Here is a 22,822-nt window from a genome sequence, read left to right as displayed (position 1 = left end):
AATTCATTGAAACTATATGCTTGCGAACTTACTATTTGTGTACCTTTAGTGGATATTATACATCAAGAAAGTTTAAAAAAAAAAAAAAAAGCCTGTGTGGCTTACTGGAGGGGAAGTGAGAAACTGGGGAATGGTAGACTATAAAATCAGGAAGGTAGAAGGGGACCAGATCATATGGGACCATATCAGCCATGATAATATTTTAGTGTGATGGGAAGTCACTGGGCGGGAGAATGATGTGATATGTTTTACATTTTAATAAGCGTGCTTTGACTGGTATAGAGATGATAGATTGTGGCAAGAATAGAAGCAAGATACACCAGCCTGGGCAAGAGAGGATAAAGGCTTCAAGTAGGGTTATAATAGTGTAGATGGTGAAAAGTGGCCCAGTCCAGGATATATTTTTAAGTTAGAGCTCTCAGGATAGTTCACAGATTACATTGTGGGGTAGAAAGGAAAGAAGGTAATGCTGAGATGTTTGGCCTGAGCAGCTGGGTGAATTGTGGTGCTGTTTACTGAGATGAAGACAGAAAGAGGAGCACACTTAAGGAGAAATCAAGAGATTTACTTTTGATGTGTGAAGGTTGAGATACTTATTAGACATTCAAGATGAGACGTTAAATAGCTGAGTAGAGAAATCAGGGATGGGGAAATAATTTATTAGTGTCTTAGGTGGTGCTTAAAATCCTAGGGCTGGAAGAGATCTCCTAGGGAGTGCATGTAGACAGGACAGAGTACAGTGGGATAGAGTGAAGTGGAGTAGAAGGATGATGTCTAATTATTGTGGCAGGTCAACACTTTGATATCAGGGAGAAATGAAAGAGCAACTAATGAGTTAGATTTTAAAGCAGGAGTGTATGGTGCCTCAGAGCCCAGTAAAGCATTTCATAAAGTAGGAATGAGCAACTGTCAAATATTACTGGGCTATTTAGCTAGTGTTCAGCTTGGTGAAAAATGAGATTTGACTACTGGGTTTGGTAGGTTTGGGGGGAGAGATTTGAGGAGAGTTGGAATTGGAATAAAGTATTATATTTGGAGAATGAATCTGTATAACATTAGCTAATACAATAAAACTTGAAGACTTTGGAGCCTTTTTAGTCTAGCAAAGGAGTATCAGCTAAGATTAATGGTTAAATAAAATATAAAATCAAATTTCAGAAGTTAAGGGGCCTGCTTACAAGTAACCTATAATAGATTCTTTGATGTAAGATAGAAAAATTAGTTACGAATCTGCCATTAGGGTTTTACACCCCATTAGAAATGGTTCAGCATATTCCTAGTATCTTCAAGTGAAGTGGCTTGACTATTTTGAACCTTCATCTTTATTGAAAGGCTTTAAAATTGGCTCTTAATGATTCTTATGTCAGTGGTCTCTTATTCTGATAGTTTTTCATTAATAACTTTTTACTCAAATCTTGATGTCTTTTCTTTAATTCACTATTATCAGCCAATGCTGAAATAAAACATACTATGTAATATAAGATAACGAATGGAATCAATGAATCAGTTACCCCGCATGGATCTGTAGCTTCTATGTGAAGTAATATGGGGCTTTTAAGTTTCTTTTTCCATAGAGTTCAGGAGGTGGAGAGGGCCCTCTGCAGAGAATTTTGTCTGTTAGGTTGTTCCTTTGTAAAGGAATGAAGATTCCAGAAGATGTGATGGGAATGGCTAGTCAGGGATAGCAGTGATAGGAGGTTGTGTTGGGAGGAAAAGCACAGAACAGTATTGCAGTGAATATATACTGGGGGCCCAAAGACTTATGTTGTGTGATGCTGACGGCAGGATCTAGGTCTAGTTCTAACTGAAAATGTGGTGAAGAGTCATTTTAATTGGAAAGAACAGAGACTCACTCAAAAAGATCCACAAAAGACAAGGGGCAGTTATTAGACAAGTTCAGGGACCTTAAGCCTTGCTTATGTTCCTGAAAATTGGACTGCAGGTGTGGGCTTAAGGCAAATTTAAGTTGTGTGTTTATTTTTCTATCTCTGCTTCTTTTTTATGTGTTTGTTTTGTCTTCTGTCTTGTACAGACTGCAGCATTCTCAGGGTTTTTTTCTTTTTTTTTTTTTCTTTTTGTCTCTACCACATATAAAACCAGTTTTTACTTGGCTATCATGTCATCTTTAGCTCAAACGTCAGATGACCTTTAAGCTTCACTGCCTGTCATTGACTGACAACTGTGCACTGTGTTTTAGTTTAAGTACCTAAGAATAAGAACCTTACCTAATTCACCCCTGCCTCTTTGCTCCCCAGGCCTCTGAATTCTGGTTAGTCTGCATTGGCTGCCCTTGGGTCCATTGCCCATCCCTAGTTCAGCCCCTCCTGGGGAAAGGAAAAAAAGAGTCTCTGGGCAGAGCAGGTTCCTTTAGAGAAAAAACAGTGATTGAGCAGGCAGTGGCCTTCTCTAGTTTTTCTTCTTACCTTAGAAGTTTTATGATTAATTGAAATTGTAAAAGCTTAAAATTTTGGAGGAATGGCATGAAGCCCCCATGGCTAGTGGAACGAGTGCGGGAAGAGTGATGGGAGATAAAGTCAAAGAGGTCGGCTAGGCCAGGTGATATAGAGCCTTGCAGGCCATAGAATAGAGTGTGAATTTTATATATGTGTAGTTGTATATATTCTTATATATAAAATATGTATCAGATAAATATACACATTTGTTCAAATATAAGAAATACATAGGGAAAAAAATCGTAGGTTACTTACCAAATTGATAATAGCTATGTGTCTCTGTGGAGGAAGAGAATGACCAGACTAGGATGGGGGTGTGGTCAGACTTTATGTGTAAATGTTTAATAAAGGGGAATATAGTCATGTGCTGTTTGTGGAATTCAAAGTTAATTGAAAGAGGTGGGGACAACCTATTCCCTGAAGCAAGTTCCTGTGGAGTATAAAGATAATTTACTTGCTTTGTAATGTTTGTAAGTGTGTGAATTTATTTGTTTTTTAACAATATGTTTAATTCCCCCCCGCCTCTTTTTTTGCCTTTTTTCTCTAGGGAGTTGGTCTCTCAGTCCATGGGCAATTTCGAGTGGCTACAGAAAAATGTCTTTTTGCTATGCCAGAAACTGCAATAGGTAAACAGCCAGAATTTTTGTTATAATTACTTTTAGCATCATCTTCTTTTAATATGTTTCAGAGTTTACTGTTGTTGAAGGAATTGATGGAATCTTGTGTGAGATATAACAATGAAAGGATTTTAAAAAAGAAATTAAATAGGAAGATACTTGGAAGTCTGTATTAGCTCAATGATTGTATCTGAAAACACAAAACTGAGAACATTAAAGGAGACATTAACACACTATAAATAAAACATTAACACTATAGATAAAATATCATTAAGGGAATATATTTTTGCCTTTAGATCTGTGAAGTTTTGAGTTGTGATCAAAACTATCATATGACACTTCTGAGTTAATTTTTGTATATGGTGAGGGGTGTGGATCACCTATGTAAGTCAAAGTTTATTTTGTATATGGAAATACAATCATTCCAGTACCAACTGTTGAAAGGGTATTGTTTTGCTACTGAATTGCCTGTGTAGCTTTGTTATAGTTGTCTATAGATGTCAATCATGGTGCCAGCACCATGTTGTCTTGGTTAGTGTTGCTTTATAGTAAGTCTTAAAATCAGGTAGTGATAATGTTCCACCTTTGTTCTTTGTATCTTACCGAGTTGCTTTGGCTATATAGGTTCTTTATATTTCCATATGTATTTTAGAGTTACTTGTCAATTTCAACAAAAAAGCCTGCAGATGAATTTAGAGAGAATTGACATCTTAACACTATCGAGTCTTTTCAGACCTGTGAGCAAGATATAATTCTTCATTTATGTAAGTGGTCTTTGATTTCTCTCAGCATGGATTTTTAGTTTTCAGTTTATAGCTCTTATCTTTTGTCATATTTATCCATAAGTATTTCATATTAATGATATTTTTGAAAAAACTTTCAGTTCTAATTGTTAGTTACCAGTCTAAAGAAATACAGTTGATTTTTGTATTTACCTTTATCATGCAGACTTACTAAACTCACTTATTAGTTTTAGTTGCTTTAGAATTGAATAGAATTCGATTCTACTTTACTGAAATTCCTAAAGAGACAATTATGTCATTTACAAGTAAGAGCAGTTTTACTTTTTCCTTTCCTTTTTCTAATCTGGATACCTTTTATTTCTTTCTCTTGCCCTATTGTGTAGAATAGAACTTCCAATAGAATGTTGAACAGAAATGGTGAGAGTGGACATTTTTTCCTTGTTCCTGATTTTAGGGGAAAGCATTTAGTCTTCTACCAATTAAGTTTGATGTTAAGGTATATATTTTTCATTTAAGATGAGGAACAAGACAATGATGCCTGCTCTCATCGTTTCTATTCAATACTGTGTTGAAAGTCCTTGCCGGAGCAGTTAGGCAAGACAAAGAAATAAAAGGCATCCAAACAGGAAAAGCAGAGGTGAAACTGTCACTGCTGATGACATGCTCTTATATATATATGGAAAACTCCAACAGCTCCAACAAAAAACTGTTTGAACTAATAAATACAGTAAAGCTGTGGGATATAAAATGAACACATAAAAATCAGCATTTCTATACACTAACAACAAACTATTTGAAAAGTAAGAAAGCAATTTCATTTACAAAAAGCATCAAAAATAATAAAATACTTAGAAATAAATTTAACCAAGTAGGTAAAATCTGTATGGCAAAACCATATCTCTACAAAAATAACAAAAGGTAGCTGGACGTGGTGGCGTGTGCCTGTGGTTCCAGCTGCTCAGGAGGTGGAGATAAAAGGATGGCTTGAGCCCTGGAAGTAGAGGCTGCAGTGAGCTGAGATCACGCCACTGCACTGTAGCCTGGGCAATACAGCCAGACCGTGTCAGTCAGACACACACACACACACACGCACACACATCTGTATACGGAAAACTACAAAACTTTGATGAAAAAAATTGAAGAAGACACAAATAAATAAAAAGATATTCCATGTTCATGGATTGGAAGAATATTTTTTAAATGTTCATACTACCCAAAGTGATCTACAGATTCAGTGTAATCCCTATCAAAATCCCAATGTCAGTTTTCAAAAAAATAGAAAAAAAAATTCTAAAATTCATATGGAACCAAAGAAGACTGCAAATAGCCAAGATAATCTTAAGCAAAAAGAAAAAAGCTAGAGGCTTTGTACTGACTTCAAACACTATTGCAAAGCTTTAGTAATCAAAACAGCATAGTACTGGAATAAAAATGGATACATAGACCACTGGAAAAGAATAGCAAGCCTAGAGACAAATTCATATATTTGCAGTTAAGTGATTTTCAGGAAAGATGCCAAGAATACATAATGGTGAAAGGACAGTCTCTTCAATAAATGATGTCAGAAAAACTAGGTATCCATATGCAGAAAAATGAAATTAGATCCATACCTCATATTATATTTTAGAAAAAAACCTCAAATGGATTAAAGATGTAGTCATACAACCTGAAACTGCAAAACCACTGGAAGAAAACATATGGGAAAATGACATGACATTAATCTGGTCAATAATTTTTTGGCTTTGACCCCAAAAGCTCAGGCAACAAAAACAAAAATATACAATTGTTGTTGTATATACAAATGTTGTTGAAGCCATCCAACATCCAGGCTACACTGATGCAAAGGGTGGCTCCCAAGGTCTGTGCATAGACAAATAAAATTATATCATGTAAAACACTTCTAGAAGCACAGCAAAGAAAACAATTAGCAGAGTGAAGAGGCAACCTATTCCAATCTCTGCTCGTTGCCTAGTTCCCAAGTCACTTCTACATTTCCAGTAGGAAATGGGCATTATAGCAATGCCCTACTTTTCTGGTACCGGTTTTCTGTATTAGTCCATTCTCACTTTGCTATAAAGAACTACCTGAGACTGGATAATTTATGAAGAAAAGAGGTTTAATTGGCTTACAGTTCCACAGGCTGTACAGGAAGTGTGATTGGGGAGGTCTCCAGAAATTTACAATCATGGCCAAAGATGAAGGGGAAGCAAGTGCATCTTCACATGGCTGGCAGGAGAGTGAAGGGAGAAGTACTGCACACTTTAAAACAACCAGATATCATGAGAACTCACTCATTATTATGAGAACAGCAAGGGGGAAATCTGCCCCCATGACCCAATCACCTTCCACCAGGCCCCTCATCCAACACTGGGGATTACAATTCAACATGAGATTTGAGTGGGGACACAGAGCCAAACCATATCAGGGCCTTTCAAGGAATTTGTCAATTTGTTAGCATAAAGTTGTTCATAATTGCTTTTTTTGTATGTATTGCCTGAAGTTCATGTGTTGGAAACTTAATTCCCAACTCAGCAGTGTCGAGAGTTGGTACCACTAAGAGGTGACTGGTTCATGAGGGCTCTTCCAGTTTTTGCAGGTTAGTTCCCGATACAGGGATGACTTCAGCCCCCTTTCCTTCTGCTCTCTTGTCCTATCTCACCCTTGCCTTTTGCCATGGGATGATGCACAAAGAAGGCCCTCGTGTGATGTTGGCACCATGATATTGGACTTCCCAGCCTCCAGAACTGTGAGAAATAATTTTTTTTTCTAAATTACCCCAGTCTGTGGTATTCTGTCATAGCAACACAAAATGGACTTAAGACAATAATATTCCTGTATTATCTTTTTAATATCTGTAGACTCCTTAATGATTTCTGGCTCTCTTATTCTTGATATTGGTCATTGTGTCTTCTCTTTTTTTTTCCCTGATCAATCTAGTTAGAGGTTTATTAATTTTATTGATCTTAAACAGATTTTTGTTTTCATTTATTTTTTATTTTGCTGATTTCTGCTCCAGTATTCATTCCTCCTTTCTTCTGCTTATTTTAGATTTTGTTTGCTCTTCTTTCACTTCCTCAGGTGAAACCTGAGTTCACTCGTATGAGATGTGGATATGGAATTCGATTCTACTCTGGTTTTTAATTTCAGTAATTTAAAGATGTTACTACACTGTCGTCTCATTGAATTTCCTACAGAAAGTCTTCTCTCTTCCTTATTTTTGTTCCTGTGTCTTTTTATTTTCTCTGGCTGCTCTTAAGATTTTCTCTTGATCACATGTTTCAAGTCATTTGATTATGATGTGCTTTGGTGCGCTTCATATTTCTAATGCTTGTGGTTATTGAGCTACTTAGGTTTATAACTTCTGTCAAATTTGGAAAATTTTCTGCCATTATTTCTACAAATATTTTTTTCCACCCATTCCCTTTTCAGGAATTCTGGTCATACTTCTGTAAGGCTCACTTATGCTTCATTCATTAAAAACATTTTTTTTCTCTCTTTCATTTTAGATAGTTTCGGTTCCTGTGTCCTTAAGTTCATTAATCTTCTCTTCTACAAGATCTAATCTGCCCTTAATCTCATCCAGGTATTTTTCAGCTTATACATTCATTTCAATTTTCATCTCTGGAAGTATGATTTGGTTCTTCTTCTAAAAAGAAAAATTTTCTGTGTCTCTAACTTCTTGAATATATAGGTTATGTTTGTGATAACTGTTAATGTTTTTGTCTGCTAGTTCTTACATTTATGTCAGTTCTTATTTTTTTAAATCACCTCTTTATGGTTAGTATTTTCCTGCATCTTTAGATAGCTGGTAAATTTTTATTGAATTGTAGATATTGTAAACTTTACTTTGTTGGGTGCTGGATATTTTTGTATTCTTTTAAGTATTTTTGAGATTTCTTCTGAGATGAATTTAAATTCCTGGGAAACATCTTAATATTTTCAAGTGTTATAAGATTTATTATTAATTTTTTTTTTTTTTTTTTTTTGCAGAATTGGAGCAATGCTCCAACTAGGGCTAATTATTTCCCACTACTGGGGCAAGATCTTGCTTTGTGTTCTGCACAGTGCCCCGTGACGTCAGTCATGAGTTTTTCTAGTCCAGGTGGGTGGGGAACATGCTGTTTTTAGTCCTGTGTGGGTTCCCAGTACTGTTCTCTATAATCATTTTCTGTGATTCTTTCCTTAGTCTCATGTAGTGATATGGTTAGGCGTTATGTCCTCACCCAAATCTCATCTTGAATTGTAATCCCCGTAATCCCCATGTGTCCAGGGAGAGATCTGGTAGGAGATGATTGGATCATGGACACAGTGTCTCCCTTGCTGTTCTCATGATAGTGAGTTCTTACGAGAGCTGATGGTTTTATAAGGGGCTCTTCCCCCTTTGCTCCTCACTCTTTTTTCTCCTGCTGCCATGTGAGAAGGTCCAAGCTTGCTTTGCCTTCTGCCATGATTGTAAGTTTCCTGAGGCCTCCTTAGCCATTTGGACCTATGAGTCAATTAAACCTCTTTCCTTTATAAATTACTTAGTCTCGGGCAGTGTGAAAACTGACTAATCATGTAGTTTCTTGACAGACACACACACACACACACACACACACACACACACACACACACACTCTCTCTCTCTCTCTCTCTCTCTCTCTCTCTCTCTCTCGCTCTCCATTCCTAAGCTAAGTATTTAAAAGAGACACCCTGCAGATCTCCAGAGCTTTCTCTCTGCAGCTCTCTCCGCTCTGGTACTTTGTTCTGGGACTCTGTTCTGGGAATTCTAGCTATCTTGGTTTCCCTAGACTCTTAGCTTCATCTTCTCAAGTGAGGGACTATGCTGGGCCTGGGAGCTCACTCAAGGCATGAAGTTGGAGCTGTTCTAGGATTTACCTTGCTTGTTTTCTGATATTCAGAGACCACTTTTCTTTATTGCTTGATGTTCAGTGTGTTGAAAACACTATTGATCCATATATTGTGTCTGTTTTTATAGTTGTTTCAGGTAGGGGGATAAGTCTGGTTCCTGTTACTCTATCTTGTCCAAAGTGTAAGTCTCCCAGATGGCTACTTTAAATTGGTTGATTAAAGATGCTCTCAGAGGAGTTGTCCCTTAAGCTGAGATTTGAATAACAAGAGTCAGCTACATGAAGAACTGAGAGCAGAATATTGTGGCATTGAGAAAAGTTAGCTCAAGACCCTTAGGTAAGAATGAACTTGGCCTGTTAAAGGAACCAAATGGAGGCAATCTGTGTCTGAATCGAGGGCAGGAGTGATGTAACATGCTCTCAAAAGGGTACATGGGGGCCTCTGGTGAAGAGTTAAGATTTAAACCTAAATATGGGAAGTTGTGGAAGAGTATAAAGCAGGCAATGAAATAATCTAGTTTATATTTATATTTTAGTACCATGATTCTGGCTGCTTTGAAGATAATGGATTGTAGGGGTAGCAGAGTAGAAGCAGTGAGATTGGATAATAGATTATTACATTAGTCGAGAGCTACACTGTCCAATACTGTATAGCCACTAGCCACAAGTGGCTTTTAAAATTTTAATATAAATTAATTAAATTTAAAGAAAACAAATTCAGTTCCTCAGTCACACCAGCTACATTTCAGGTGTTTAATAGGTATATATGGCTAGTGGCTGTCTTATTGGACAGCAGAAATTATAGATTTCATCATTGTAGAAAGTTTTGTTGGACAGCACAGTCTGGAGAGATTTTGGCTTTGGAGTAGTTTGGAGGTATAGAGTTGAATAGAGTGAACAGATTTGAAACATGTTTTGGGCTTAACTGACTTGTTGGTATGATGAATCAGGAATAACTCCAAGGTATTTAGCTTGTGCTACTTGATGGATGAGGCTGATGAGGGAAGGAGCAGTGTAGCTGGATGTTTGTGAATCAGTAGTTCTACTTTTGCCATGTTAAATGTGAGATACTTATTATCCATGTGGTTCTGTTTAGGTGGCAGATCTAAGAGTTCAGTATTCATGAGAGAAGGCATGAGTGATTTCTCAGTGTATTAGACTTTTAGGGCTGCATAACAAAATACCACAAACTTGGTGGCTTAAACAGTAGAAATTTTTTTTCTCACAGCTCTGGAGACTGAAAGGGTGAGATCAAGGTGTCAGCAGATGGTTCTCCTGAGCCCTCTCTCTGTGGCTTATAGACTGCTGCCTTCTTGCTCTGTCCTCATATGGCCTTTTCTCTGTTCACATGCATCCCTGGTGTTTCTTCCTCCTCTTATAAGGACACCAGTCCTGCTGGATTAGGACCCCACCCTTATGACCTCACTTAACCTTAATTACCTCTTCAAAGGCTCTGCTTCCAAATGCAGTTACATTGAGGGTTGGGGCTTCAACACAGGACTTTTTGGAAGGACACAATGCAGTCCATAGCAGGGAGTAATCAGCATATAGATATTATCTAAAGTCATAGGAGTTAAGGAAAATGTGTATATAGGAAAGAGGAGGTAGCCTAATATGGAGCTTAGGCACAGTGAGCAAGAGGTCAGGCAGAGGAGGTGGTGTCTGCAAGGGAGACTGGAAAGAAGCAGAATTGGGGGAAGGGGGAAAAAAGAGAATGTGGTACCCTGGAAGAGAAGAACGTGTTGTCAGGATGGAGGGTTTTTCCACTTGGGCAGCATGCTGCTGAGGCTCTGGGGCAGGAAGGAGTGTAGAATGTTAGGGGACTGAAAGAAGACCAGAGTGGCTGGAGTATAGGGAGTGAGTAGTAAGAGATGTAGTGGAAAAAGTGGTAAGGGGCCTTGAAGACTTTGATAAAGGTGTTTGTTTTAATCCAGGAGAAATAGGCAGCCATGGGAGGGTTTTAACCAGTGGAATGCAAGACTCTGGTAAGGATTTGTGTTTTTAAAAGATCACTTTGGCTATTGTGTGGAGAACAGTTTAGAGGGGAAATCAGTAAGATGTGGTCACTGATGGGGATTAAGGGGATGGTGCGAGAAGGTGTCAAAGCTGGATACTTGCACCCTTTATTGAGGTAGGTGATGCTGGAGGAAGATTGTGGGAATGGTGCGGGGAGGTTATGAGTTTAACTTGAGACCTAGCTAGTTTGAGATACTAAGAGATATTTCTGTTTACAGGAGCATCATGCTTTTTCTTTTAAGTCTAGAACCTTTTTGTAAAGTAGAACTGGAGAGAATTTTAGTGCTTGCATTTTTATCCGAACATAATTAAAGGAAACTTTAGAACAGATACATGAGTTATAAAACTAGAGGGTCACAATTGTTTAAGATCTTAAACATCCAAAGGAGTGTGCTGGTAATTAGTTGTATATATGCTATTTTCTTTATTTTATTATTATTATTGTTTTTATTTGAGGTGGAGTCTTGCTCTGTTGCCCAGGCTGGAGTGCAGTGGTGTTAGCTCACTGCAACCTCTGCCTCCCGGGTTCAAGCAATTCTCCTGCCTCAGCCTCACCAGTAGCTGGGATTACAGGCATGTGCCACCATGCTCGGCTAATTTTTGTAATTTTAGTAGAGACGGGGTTTCACTATGTTGGCCAGGCTAGTCTTGAACTCCTGACCTCAGGTGATCTGCCTGTCTTCGCCTCCCAAAGTGCTGAGATTACAGGCGTGAGCCACTGCGCCTAGCCTTATATGCTATTTTAAGTTGTTACCCGTAGAGAATTTTTAAATACTGATGGTTAAGAAAAGCATAGTGCAAGAAAAGCATAAATGCAAATGATTTTATTAGGTATAAACCTGTTCATTTAGTAGGACTCATGGTTATTGCATCAATATTTAAACATCTTGAATATTAGATAATTGACTAAGGTTGGGACATGATTTAAATGGTAATTTTGCTATAATAGGCCATAGGTTATGTATTTTTTTTTTTCCTGTGCTGATTTGGAAATAAATTTTTTTGGAATTTTTACCTATTTTGGAGATTCTCCAAAAGTGAATCAGTGGTAAGAAAATTTAGGTAACATTGAGTACTTCTAATATACAAAACATTGTGTCATCAAATACTTTACTGACTTCTATAGAAATGAGACATGGGACTGTAAACTAGTTCAACCCTTGTGGAAGTCAGTGTGGCGATTCCTCAGGGATCTAGAACTAGAAATTCCATTTGACCCAGCCATCCCATTACTGGGTATATACCCAAAGGACTATAAGTCATGCTGCTATAAAGACACATGCACACGTATGTTTATTGCGGCATTATTCATAATAGCAAAGACTTGGAACCAACCCAAATGTCCAATGATGATAGACTGGATTAAGAAAATGTGGCACATATACACCATGGAATACTATGCAGCCATAAAAAATGATGAGTTCATGTCCTTTGTAGGGACATGGATGAAATTGGAAATCATCGTTCTCAGTAAACTATCGCAAGAACAAGAAACCAAAAACCGCATATTCTCACTCATAGGTGGGAATTGAACAATGAGAACACATGGACACAGGAAGGGGAACATCACACTCTGGGGACTGTTGTGGGGTAGGGGGAGGGGGGAGGGATAGCACTGGGAGATATACCTAATGCTAGATGACGAGTTAGTGGGTGCAGCGTACCAGCATGGCACGTGTATACATATGTAACTAACCTGCACATTGTGCACATGTACCCTAAAACCTAAAGTATAATAATAATAAATAAATAAATAAATTTAAAAAAAAAAAGAAATGAGACATGAAGGTTTTGAAAAATATCCAAGTTAGCACAGTTTATAGCAAGTCTTTTGTGATATTGATTGTAGTGTATAGTACTTAGTTTAATAATATTTGTAATGTATATTCAAGCTCCAGAGAGAAATGGTTTGTGTGATGTACAGCAAAGAGGTTATATTTATCTTTTTCATTTGAATCACCATTATCTCTTTTTGTTACATTTAATTACAGGACTGTTCCCTGATGTGGGTGGAGGTTATTTCTTGCCACGACTCCAAGGAAAACTTGGTTACTTCCTTGCATTAACAGGATTCAGACTAAAAGGAAGAGATGTGTACAGAGCAGGAATTGCTACACACTTTGTAGATTCTGAAAAGGTACTTTTTCGGATGTTTGCATTTTACATTGTTGGAATAACAACACAAAATAGTGCGTGGGAAGGTACAATGGGTGGTTGAGATCCACAGACTTCTGGTGAAATCGTGGTGTGAATCCTGGACCTATTAGTTTATAGCTGTGTTACCTTGGAGAAAGTGCGTAAGCTCTCTAATTCTGTTTCCTCATATGCAAACTGGAGATAATGATACCTGGATTCAGGGTTGGCACCTTCAGTGAGTATTTTTAAGTAAACAATTAGAGTCTCTTAAAAAAAAAAGTCACGCCTACCTTAAGAAAGTCTAATGTGTACAAATCTAAATTTATATATAAAAAGATAGCCTTTTATTTTATGAGGACATTTTGAAGGCTTCTTTTGATTATGAGTTTCCCTAGTGCATTGAAAGTAATTGCATTTGACTTTTCTAAAAACACATCTGTTACAAGGAACACATGTTACTTATCTTTGCTCTTTTTTTTTTTTTTTTTTAAACAATGGGGCAGATTTTCTCAGCACAGGATAACGTAGTGGAAAAGAATATATAGATAGTTTGAGTTTAAGTCTTAACTGGAACTTAGCCTCTTTTGCCCCCCATTTTCCCGTCTGCAGAATGGAGATGACACTATTACATAGTAGTTGAAACTCCTTGTGTTACATGTGACAGAAGACCCAGTTCAAGGTAGTTTTGCCTCAGAATACCCAGCAAGAGACTTAGGATGTATTTTGCTTCACCTGGCTTGATTCACTCTGACTGGACTGGCTTATCTCATTCCTGAACCGTATGATTAGGTAGAATATACCAACTGGCCTATCCTAGGTAATGCACACTCTATCCTTGGATCTGTGGGGTAAAGTCAGCTTTCAAGGAAGCACATGGTCATCAGATGAATAGCTGATCTTAAGGGAAGGGTGTTTTAGGATACGGCAAGGAAAGCTATAAAAATTAAATTAGAAAATGTATGTTGCATGCTTAGCCCAGTAACTGACAAATAGTAAACACTCAAAATTTAACTATTATTAATATTTTTAATGCAGTTTTATATTTTTAGAGGTGACCAGATTTTTCATTGAGAGTCTCTTTTATATTATAAAGGATGGCCCTTTTTATCCTCATATCTGTAACATTCTTCTGTTTTGGGTAAGGATGCCAGAGATTATACTGACAGTTGGACTATCATGTGAGTTCCCCCAAGGACGTTTTACAAATGATGATGATTTATTCTCACACGTCCACTTTGGCCGTTGAAGTAAAACAGCTGGATAGCATAAAAATGTACTGTATGGTCACTAATAGAATTCTCTTCACAAACTTTATAAATTGGCTGTGGAAATTTTTATGTTGATGAGCTTTGGTCTTGTTTCTCACACTGGTACAGATTCTGTAAAATGTATGAAGCATACAAAATTGAACAGAGACACTGTTATGAAGGCCTTCTATCATGTTTGGCCAAAGATTCAGATCTTTCTCCTTGTTGTAGGCATCTTCAGTCACATTGAGTAATCTCATGCTTCCCTTGAGCTATAACAGGAAGGAAACATGGGCATGCGATTATCCTGTCTAGAAGGGACACCCTTGATTACAGTGGAATTTAGGATAAGAGAGAGCTGATGCATAACCCCTTTCTTTGTCAATGTGTTCAATACTAGTATCTGCAATGAGTAGACAGACATTCTCAGGGCTATAGAGGATATGAAAAAGAGGAATATACTTTGGGGATGCGATTATAAGTGGGTACAAAAGATAAATAACCATCTCGCTCATCTGGCAGAGGTAAAGTACGGTAAGTGTAAAAATAATACAAAGAAAATACTCAAAGAATTGAAAGGAGGAAGAGCTTACCTGTAAGAAAGGACTAGAAGCCTTTTCATAAAGGTTGCAATACAGCTGGCCTTAAGGTGAGTATTATCAGGAAAAGGTATTGTCAGGTAAAGGAAACATTTAATGAAATCACAGGGGCAAGAAAGCATTAGCTATGTTTTGGGAACAGTAAAAAGTCCTATTTGGCTCAGTGTAGGGTATATTAAGTGAGGGATTAGATGGATAAATAAGTGAAGCTATATTATAGTGTTGTGCATTGACTGTGGTAGCCACTAATCATTTGTGGCAATTTTGGTTAAAATTAATTAAAAATAAAATAAAATTTATATGTAGGTCTTTGGTTCCAAGTACTCAATAGGCTGAGAGAAACAAAGATAAAAGTCTCTATTTCTCCTTAATTTCTTCCATCTTTATCCATTCTTTTGAAGGCTACATTTGCTGTGTGGGAATACCTGTTCATTCAACTTAAGTCAAAATTTCTTTCAGTGATTCACCTGAAGAGAGAGCCTCATAATTTAAAGTCAAGAATTCTAAAAAAGAAGATGAGATATTTATAAAGCTTTCTATGTTTCTACTGGATCTCAGATCTTTCCTTTTTTTCCCCCTCCCCTTTAGTTGGCCATGTTAGAGGAAGATTTGTTAGCCTTGAAATCTCCTTCAAAAGAAAATATTGCATCTGTCTTAGAAAATTACCATACAGAGGTAATCTTGTTAATATTCTAACCTCAGGTTTTAATTCATGGGGAGGGAAAGTGATTAAAAAACTGGCAGTTGGTGAATATTATAGTTTGTAAATATAAATAAATGTACTAAGGATTTATTTGCTTTAAAGCGTGGTGGAAGAATCAGTGCTTCACAGTTGTTAGTATAGCCAGCTAATAAGATGACTTCTTTCCTGTGCAGCTGCATAGCTGTCTTCCCACTGCTGGTTAACTTCAGTGCATAGCCTTGTGATCATTCTTTGCAAGGATTTTGGCATTTCTGTAAACGGTGTTCAATGTTAACACTATTTGTGGAGATGGAAACTCTTGACATTTATTTATATTTAATAAAGTATATTGCAGCATGTATTTTTAATTCCTTACTTACGTTGTCTGACTTAAATTTTCTTGTAAGAGCCAAGAATCTTTAAAAACACTCCATAACTTCTAGTTAAACATGATTGAATACGTGCTGCCTCCTAAAACACCATTCAAAATTGTAATAAGTGAATAAAAAAAGGCATAAACCCACAAAGACAAGTAGAACAGAAGAGGAGACAGTGGCAGACATGAGATGTTAGTATTTTGGAAGCTTGAAATCAACAGGATGAGTGCTGCTAACTTAAACCAAAGAACTCTGAAAGCCAGTAAGAAGTCAGCTGATTCTTGCTGTAGACCCTTCTAAAGGGACCAGGTCCCTCTGAAGACTAGGGTGTAGAATGGGGCAGAAAAACAGGAGGATTTATTATAAGTTTTTTTTTTTTTTTGAAGCAGAGTCTTGCTCTGTCACCTAGGCTGGAGGGCAGTGGCGCAATCTTGGCTGATGGCAACCTCCGCCTTCCAGGTTCAAGCGATTCTCATGCTTCAGCCTCCCCAGTAGCTGAGATTACAGGCGTGCGCCACCATGTCCAGCTAATTTTTATATTTTAGTAGAGACAGGGTTTCACCATGTTGGCCAGGCTGGTTTTGAACTTGTGACCTCAAATGATCCACCCTCCTCGGCTTCCCAAAGTGCTGGGATTATAGCCATGAACACTGCACCTGGCCCCTCCACAAGTCCTCTTGTACAACTGAGAGTAGCTATCTTCCAGTAGCCTGGCAGAAGAGTAGAGACTTACTCCTTAGAGAAACCAAATCAGGCAGGTCTAGCTGACAGTAGAGATTGGTGAAGTACCCTACTGAAGAGAGGTGAGATATACTAAGTTGGAAGACCTCTGTCCCTTTTCCCTAGTTGGCTTGCAGAACCGCTGCATCCCACCCCACTCTTAAGCAATACATTGGAAGAAAAAAAACCCATAGACAATGAAATTCGTGGACCCCTTAATAACACATCTTGCCTGATCGTCTTATAATGTAATATACAATTGAGAATCCCATAACTTGCAATTAACGTTAGACACAAAGCTTCCTAATTTTAGTGCTTTGCATAGAAAAACAAATATTCCTAGGCCAAAACAAACAACAAAGGCACTGGAAGGAAACAGTTAACGCAAGAAGAAGGAAACTTAAAAAGACAAATACCAATCTATAACTGTTAAGAGGAAAATATTCTACCTGTTAAACAACAACAGATGTTATAAAGATAATTCAAAGAATAATATAGGCATGCCTCAGAGAATCTGAATTTGGTTCCACACCGTGGCAATAAAGCTAGTCACATGAAGGTTTTGGTTTTCCAGTGCTCATAAAAACTTTTACACTATACTGTAGTCTATTAAGTGTGCAGGAGCATCATTTCTAAACACAAGTACGTATCTTATTAATTTATAATTATAAAATAATTTAGCTAAAAATACTAATGATCATCTAAGCTTTCGGTGAGTCATAATTGTTTTGCTGCTGGAGGGCCTTGCCTAGATGTTGATGGCTACTGGCTGACCTTGGTAGTGGTTATGCCTGTAAAATTTTAAAAATGATAACAAAAGTTGGGAATAAAAAACCCGGAACAGATTAAAATCTGTGGTTGAGGAAAACTCTAACAGAAAAGGATAATGAAATAGAAAAGGGAGAGAATGGAAAACTAGAGGTATTATTCCAAGAGGTCCAAAATCTAATCATTAGGAATTCATAGTAAACAAGATAGAGGGAAGGAAATATTTGGAGAAATAGTACCAAAAAAATTACCCAGAACTGAAGAACATGAGTGCAGATTGGCAGGGCCACCAAGTACTTGGTGGAGAGAATATGAATACAGAGCACATGAGGATTTCACCTGTTTTTATGAGAGCATTTGATAGTCTCCTGTTGTCGAATTGAGTAAATACGGGATGAATTATGCTTTGCGGTGGTTGAAGGGGCTTATCAAAGAGTTCTACTAAATGTACAGGAGTTAGTTTGTAGGGAAGTCATCTTGGGCTTATTCAGCATTTTTCTCAAGTGATTTGGTGACCACTGATAGCATTTTGATCAAGTTGATTTAGAACTAAGAAAAACAAGTTAAATTAGGAAAAAGAATATGGATGAAAAAACAACCCTTAGAGTTTAGAGTGATCTGCTCAGTAGTAATAATGTGAAATTTAATAAAGATAAGTGCAAATCTTGTGTTTTAACCCAAAGTACTAAATTCATAAGTACAGAATAGGAGAAACACAGCCTACAGTGGCACAGGTCGTAAAAAAAAAAAAAAGTCTTATTTAATTGGAGCTTAGTGTAAATCAGCTGCAATCATAGGCCTGTCTCAACACTAACTCAGAGTTAGTCCAATTAAGAAAAGTATATCCGAAGCAATCAAGGGCCTGCAGAACCCTCTTGTACTTTGCTACCATCCAGCCACACCTGCAGCTAAGATAGGTGTCCCCTACGTGAAGAATGACCTTGATAAACTGGAACTTGTCCATGAGAAGGACCTGGATCATGAGGGGACACAAAACTGTGTCATGTGGGAAGTGGTTAAGGTGAAAGAGATTAACTAGAACTACAAACATGCTAGCATTGGTTTTTGTTCCAGAATTAAAACAACAACAGAAACCTAATTATTCAGTTGTTCCAGCATTTGTGAACTCCTCCTTGAGAGGTGCTGTTTTCTCTCCCTGAAGGTCACAGCTGCAGGCATACCAGGTATATGGTGGGAATTTCTGGCTAGGATGGAAATTTGGGCAGGTTGACCTTTCAGGTTTTAATGACAATGTGTCAAATGTAATAGTGGTTACATATATTTATACATGTAAATAAAAATACTAGAACATTTTTGCCATTGATACTTTTAAGAGCTAGTCTAGAGTTCTACATGCTGTCTGAATCTTGATCACACAGTGGTAGTTATTTATGAGACAGTTAGATGTAATTTGACTGAAAGTGACAAGTGACAGTCTTTCACAAAGTGTATCATTAAACATGAATTTTTAAGGATTAAAAAATTGTGTTCAAATTTATTAAAAGATTTTTCTTTTCAAACAGTCTAAGATTGATCGGGACAAGTCTTTTATACTTGAGGAACACATGGACAAAATAAACAGGTACCTAAAAAGAGATCTCAGTTATATATTCCTTTAGAAAGACTATGTTAAAATGAATTTGCTAACATAATTACCATTTTAATTACATTGTATTTGATAGTGCACTGAATTCTGAGATCAGACAATATAGAGCTTCCCTTCTTTTTTTTTTTTTTTTGAGACAGAGTCTTGCTCTGTCCCCCAGGCTGGAGTGCAGTGGTGCAATCTCAGGTCACTGCAACCTCCGCCTCCTGGGTTCAAGCAATTCTTGTGCTTCAGCCTCCTGAGTAGCTGGGACTACAGGCACCTGCTACCATGCCTGTCGAACTTTTGTATTTTTATTAGAGACAGGGTTTCGCCATGTTGGCCAGGCTGGTCTCCAACTCCTGACCTAAGGTGATTCGCCCTCCTCACCCTCGCAAAGTGCTGGGATTACAGGCGTGATGCCTGGCCAGCATAGGGTTTTTTTTCACTTACCTTTGAAAGTAGCTTCTTTCCCTCTCTTTCTGGGTGAAATAAATTCATTATATTTAAGTAATCTACCATGAGAATTCATCTTAGTACAAAATACCTCTTTTTTTAAAGTGGGGAAGAGCAGCTAGAAAAATAATAATTGAATTAACTTTTATTTTTGTAAATTCATCTTCTCTGAAGATCTTACCAAGCTGAACAGCAAAAAGATTTTGTGCAGTGATTTGAGTTTATATTAGTGCAAAATATCTTTTTTTTTAAGTGGAGAAGAGAAGCTAAAAAATAATAATTGTATTAATTTTTACCTTTTTAAACTCATCTTCTCTGAAGATCTTATCAAGCCGATCAGCAAAAAAGGTTTCGTGTGATGATTTGAGAGATTGACAGACTGGCTTTGGGAAACAAGAGGAGGAAAAGTATTAGAAAATAAGACAACCATCTCTACAATTTAGAAGCATCGATTTTTCATTGCTGAATTATTTCTTTACATGGAAATATAACAGATGCAAAAATGCAAAAGAAAAAATAAAATTTAGATTTTATTTTATGTTAATGCTTACCCAGGGAAGCAATGCTCTCTTTCTTTTCACATCCTGTTAAAGAGGTTAGACAATTCTTCATTATTGAAATAGAGGTGGGGGAAAGCCTATGTTCAGATTCATCAGTATGTTAGAAACAGGAAATCACTTACACATTGGTGAAATCACATTTCCTTTTTTTATAGTTGTTTTTCAGCCAATACTGTGGAAGAAATTATTGAAAACTTACAGCAAGATGGTTCATCTTTTGCCCTAGAGCAATTGAAGGTAATAATGGAATCCTTTCTGCCCTGAGTGAACATAGTGAAGTCCGGTGACAGGGAAGCCTCTCTAAGGGGGTATTAGTGCTCCATTGGTGGTGACATAGCCCATGCATTATGTTTTCTTTTTTCCCAAATTTAAGTGAGCTTCAGAAATCAGTTCCACTAACCTTGACCTAAATCCAAGTGCCATGTCTACCTGCTGGTCGTTGAGGGCAAAGCCAATCTAGTTTTATGTCCTTTGAATGTAACAGAGGACTTTAGTAAGCATGCTTCATTTCCAAATAGTCCTCCTTGTCCTATGGAGGAAGGTTTTAGGGACATTTTAATTAGAAGGGCTGGGTCACTGGAGATTAGTCACCTTATGATACATTGCAATTGGGACATTGATCTATAAATTATACTTAATATGGTCTTTCTAAACAGGAGGTTTAATTAAAAAGTGATCTTTTTTAAACAAGCAAGAGACTCCATCTCTTGCCATAGCTGAGTCTTATGTAGTGTTTCTGTGTTAGGTACACTTTGATCCTTTTGACACATAACTGTTAGCAGAAGAGCCATTTTTGTATAAATGTGTACGTATCAGGTATTGACATTTGTGGACCTCTAGTATGATTATGAGACTTGGAGTATTTCAGACTTCTAGACAAAGGAAAGAAAAGGTATGTTTCCTTATACTTAAAAGGTGTTTTAGTTTGTCTTCATCTGATAGCATTTTTCATATATATATATATTAGGCTCCACATCATGATTCCATAATGTTTTTCTGTTTATAGATGTAGTCATAGCATTTCAGTTGTCAGGAAACATATTGAGAAAAAATTTTGATAGTCTTACCTGTAAAGATGAAAACATTTCCTCCATTGTCACTGTATTTTGTTTGTTTGTTTTCGTTGTTTTGAGACAGAATCTTGCCCTGTTGCCCAGGCTGGAGGACAGTGGTGCAGTCACAACTCACTGCAGCCTCAGCCTCCCAGGGTCAAGCAATCCTCACACCTCAACCTCCTGAGTAGCTGGGACTATATGGGCGTTTGCCACCATGGGTGGCTAATTTTTTGTATTTTAGCCATGGTGAGACAAGGTTTCACCATGTTGGCCAGACTGGTCTCGACCTCCTGGGCTCAAGTGATTCACCCACCTCGGCTTCCCAAAGTGCTGGGATTACAGGCGTGAGCCACCACACCTGGCCTTTTACTGTATTCTTAAGGGGGAAATCCAAAGTTAATTTGTCCCGTGGGATCTTATACAGTATTGGAATTTTGTTAACTTTCAAGGATAGGCATAAATTAGAGCAGGTAGACCAGCCATTTATTTCCCTAACTCACAAAAGTCGATTGTTATTATTAACAACTTCCAGGAATGTTTACATCAATAGTCATTTTATAATTCAAAGAATCCAACTTTAAGTTGGTGTATTAGGGTTCTCTAGAGGGAAAGAACTAATAGGAGATATGTATATAAAGGGGAGTTTATTAAGTATTAACCTGCACAATCACAAGGTCCCACAGTAGGCTGTCTACAAGCTTGAGGAGCAATGAGGACCAGTCTGAGTCTCAAAACTGAAGAACTTGGGGTCCGATGTTCAAGGGCAGGAAGCATCCAGCATGGGAGAAAGATACAGGCTGGGAGGCTAGGCCAGTCTCTCCTTTTCATGTTTTTCTGCCTGCTTTATATTCTCTGGCAGCTGATTAGTTTGTGCCCACCAGATTAAGGGTGGGTCTGCCTTGCCCAGCCCACTGACTCAAATGTTAATGTCTTTTGGCAACACCCTCACAGACACATCCAGGATCAATACTTTGTATCCTTCAATCCAGTCAAGTTGACACTCAGTATTCACCATCACAAGTCCACCCCTTGTCAACTTGAACCCATACACATCTCCTGAGTCTTCAAATAAAGACAATAATAAGGTCATAATTATGCCTAACATAATGCAACTGTCCTTTGTACGACCAGAAACGCACCAATTCCCAACCCAAATACTATTACATAAAGTTAGCAGTACTTAAATGCCAATATGAAGTCAGTAAATCTTATGTCACATGATAAAGGAAAAGGAAATAAAGATATTTTCTTAGTACAAGTATATACATGCACAAACATGTTTGTAGCAAAAGATGGAGGAAATACTTATGACAATCACAGTCTCTATTTCTGCAGCTGATCACATGGTTGTAGCTAGTATTGATGACTACCTCCTTCTGCTACCCATTCTGTATTCCCTTTGTCTTCAGCAAGCACCTCACATCAACAAAAAGGACACCCAAACAAAAGCCCCATTCAGAGGCCATCAGCATCAAAGCTCAAAGGTAGATAAACACATGAAGATGAGGAAAAGCCAGTGCAACAATGCTGAAAATTCCAAAAACCATAATGCCTCTTCTCCTCCAAATGATTACAACTCCTCTCCAGCAAGGGCACAAAACTGGATGGAAATGAGTTTGACGAATTGACAGAAGTAGGCTTCATAAGGTGGGTAATAACAGACTCCTTTGAGCTGAAGGAGCATGGTCTAACCCAATGCAAGGAAGCTAAGAACATTGATAAAAGGTTACAGGAACTGCTAACTAGAATAACCAGTTTAGAGAAGAACATAAATCTTCTTGAAGAACAAGTATCAATAACTGAATCAATCAAGCAGAAGAAAGGATATCAGAGATTGAAGATCAACTTAAATAAAATGTGAAGACAAGATTAGAGAAATGAGAATGAAAAGGAATGAACAAAGCCTCCAAGAAACATGGGACTATGTGAAAAGACCAAACCTAGGATTGATTGGTGTA

General features: G+C 37.5%; 1 protein-coding gene across 9 annotated transcripts in view; it reads left to right on the top strand.

Annotated features, from left to right (window-relative positions):
* HIBCH (3-hydroxyisobutyryl-CoA hydrolase) overlaps positions 1-22,822 on the top strand; it is a 119,901-nt gene that overhangs the window by 59,359 nt on the left and 37,720 nt on the right. For 6 of the 9 annotated variants that reach the window (XM_054476867.2, XM_054476869.2, XM_054476864.2 and 3 more), the window contains exons 7-11: positions 3,001-3,079; positions 12,671-12,816; positions 15,250-15,336; positions 18,732-18,790; positions 19,965-20,046. In XM_054476867.2, coding sequence (XP_054332842.1) covers positions 3,001-3,079; positions 12,671-12,816; positions 15,250-15,336; positions 18,732-18,790; positions 19,965-20,046 — 453 coding nt within the window. The remainder of the gene's footprint in view (positions 1-3,000; positions 3,080-12,670; positions 12,817-15,249; positions 15,337-18,731; positions 18,791-19,964; positions 20,047-22,822) is intronic. The other 3 variants (XM_063647726.1, XM_063647729.1, XM_054476866.2) reach the window with 1 other exon arrangement.

Source organism: Pongo pygmaeus, chromosome 11 (assembly GCF_028885625.2).
Source record: "Pongo pygmaeus isolate AG05252 chromosome 11, NHGRI_mPonPyg2-v2.0_pri, whole genome shotgun sequence".
In the NCBI taxonomy this organism is placed as follows: Eukaryota; Metazoa; Chordata; class Mammalia; order Primates; family Hominidae; genus Pongo; species Pongo pygmaeus.
Note: the sequence above shows the minus strand (reverse complement) of the source record. Positions and strands in the feature narration are given on the sequence as shown.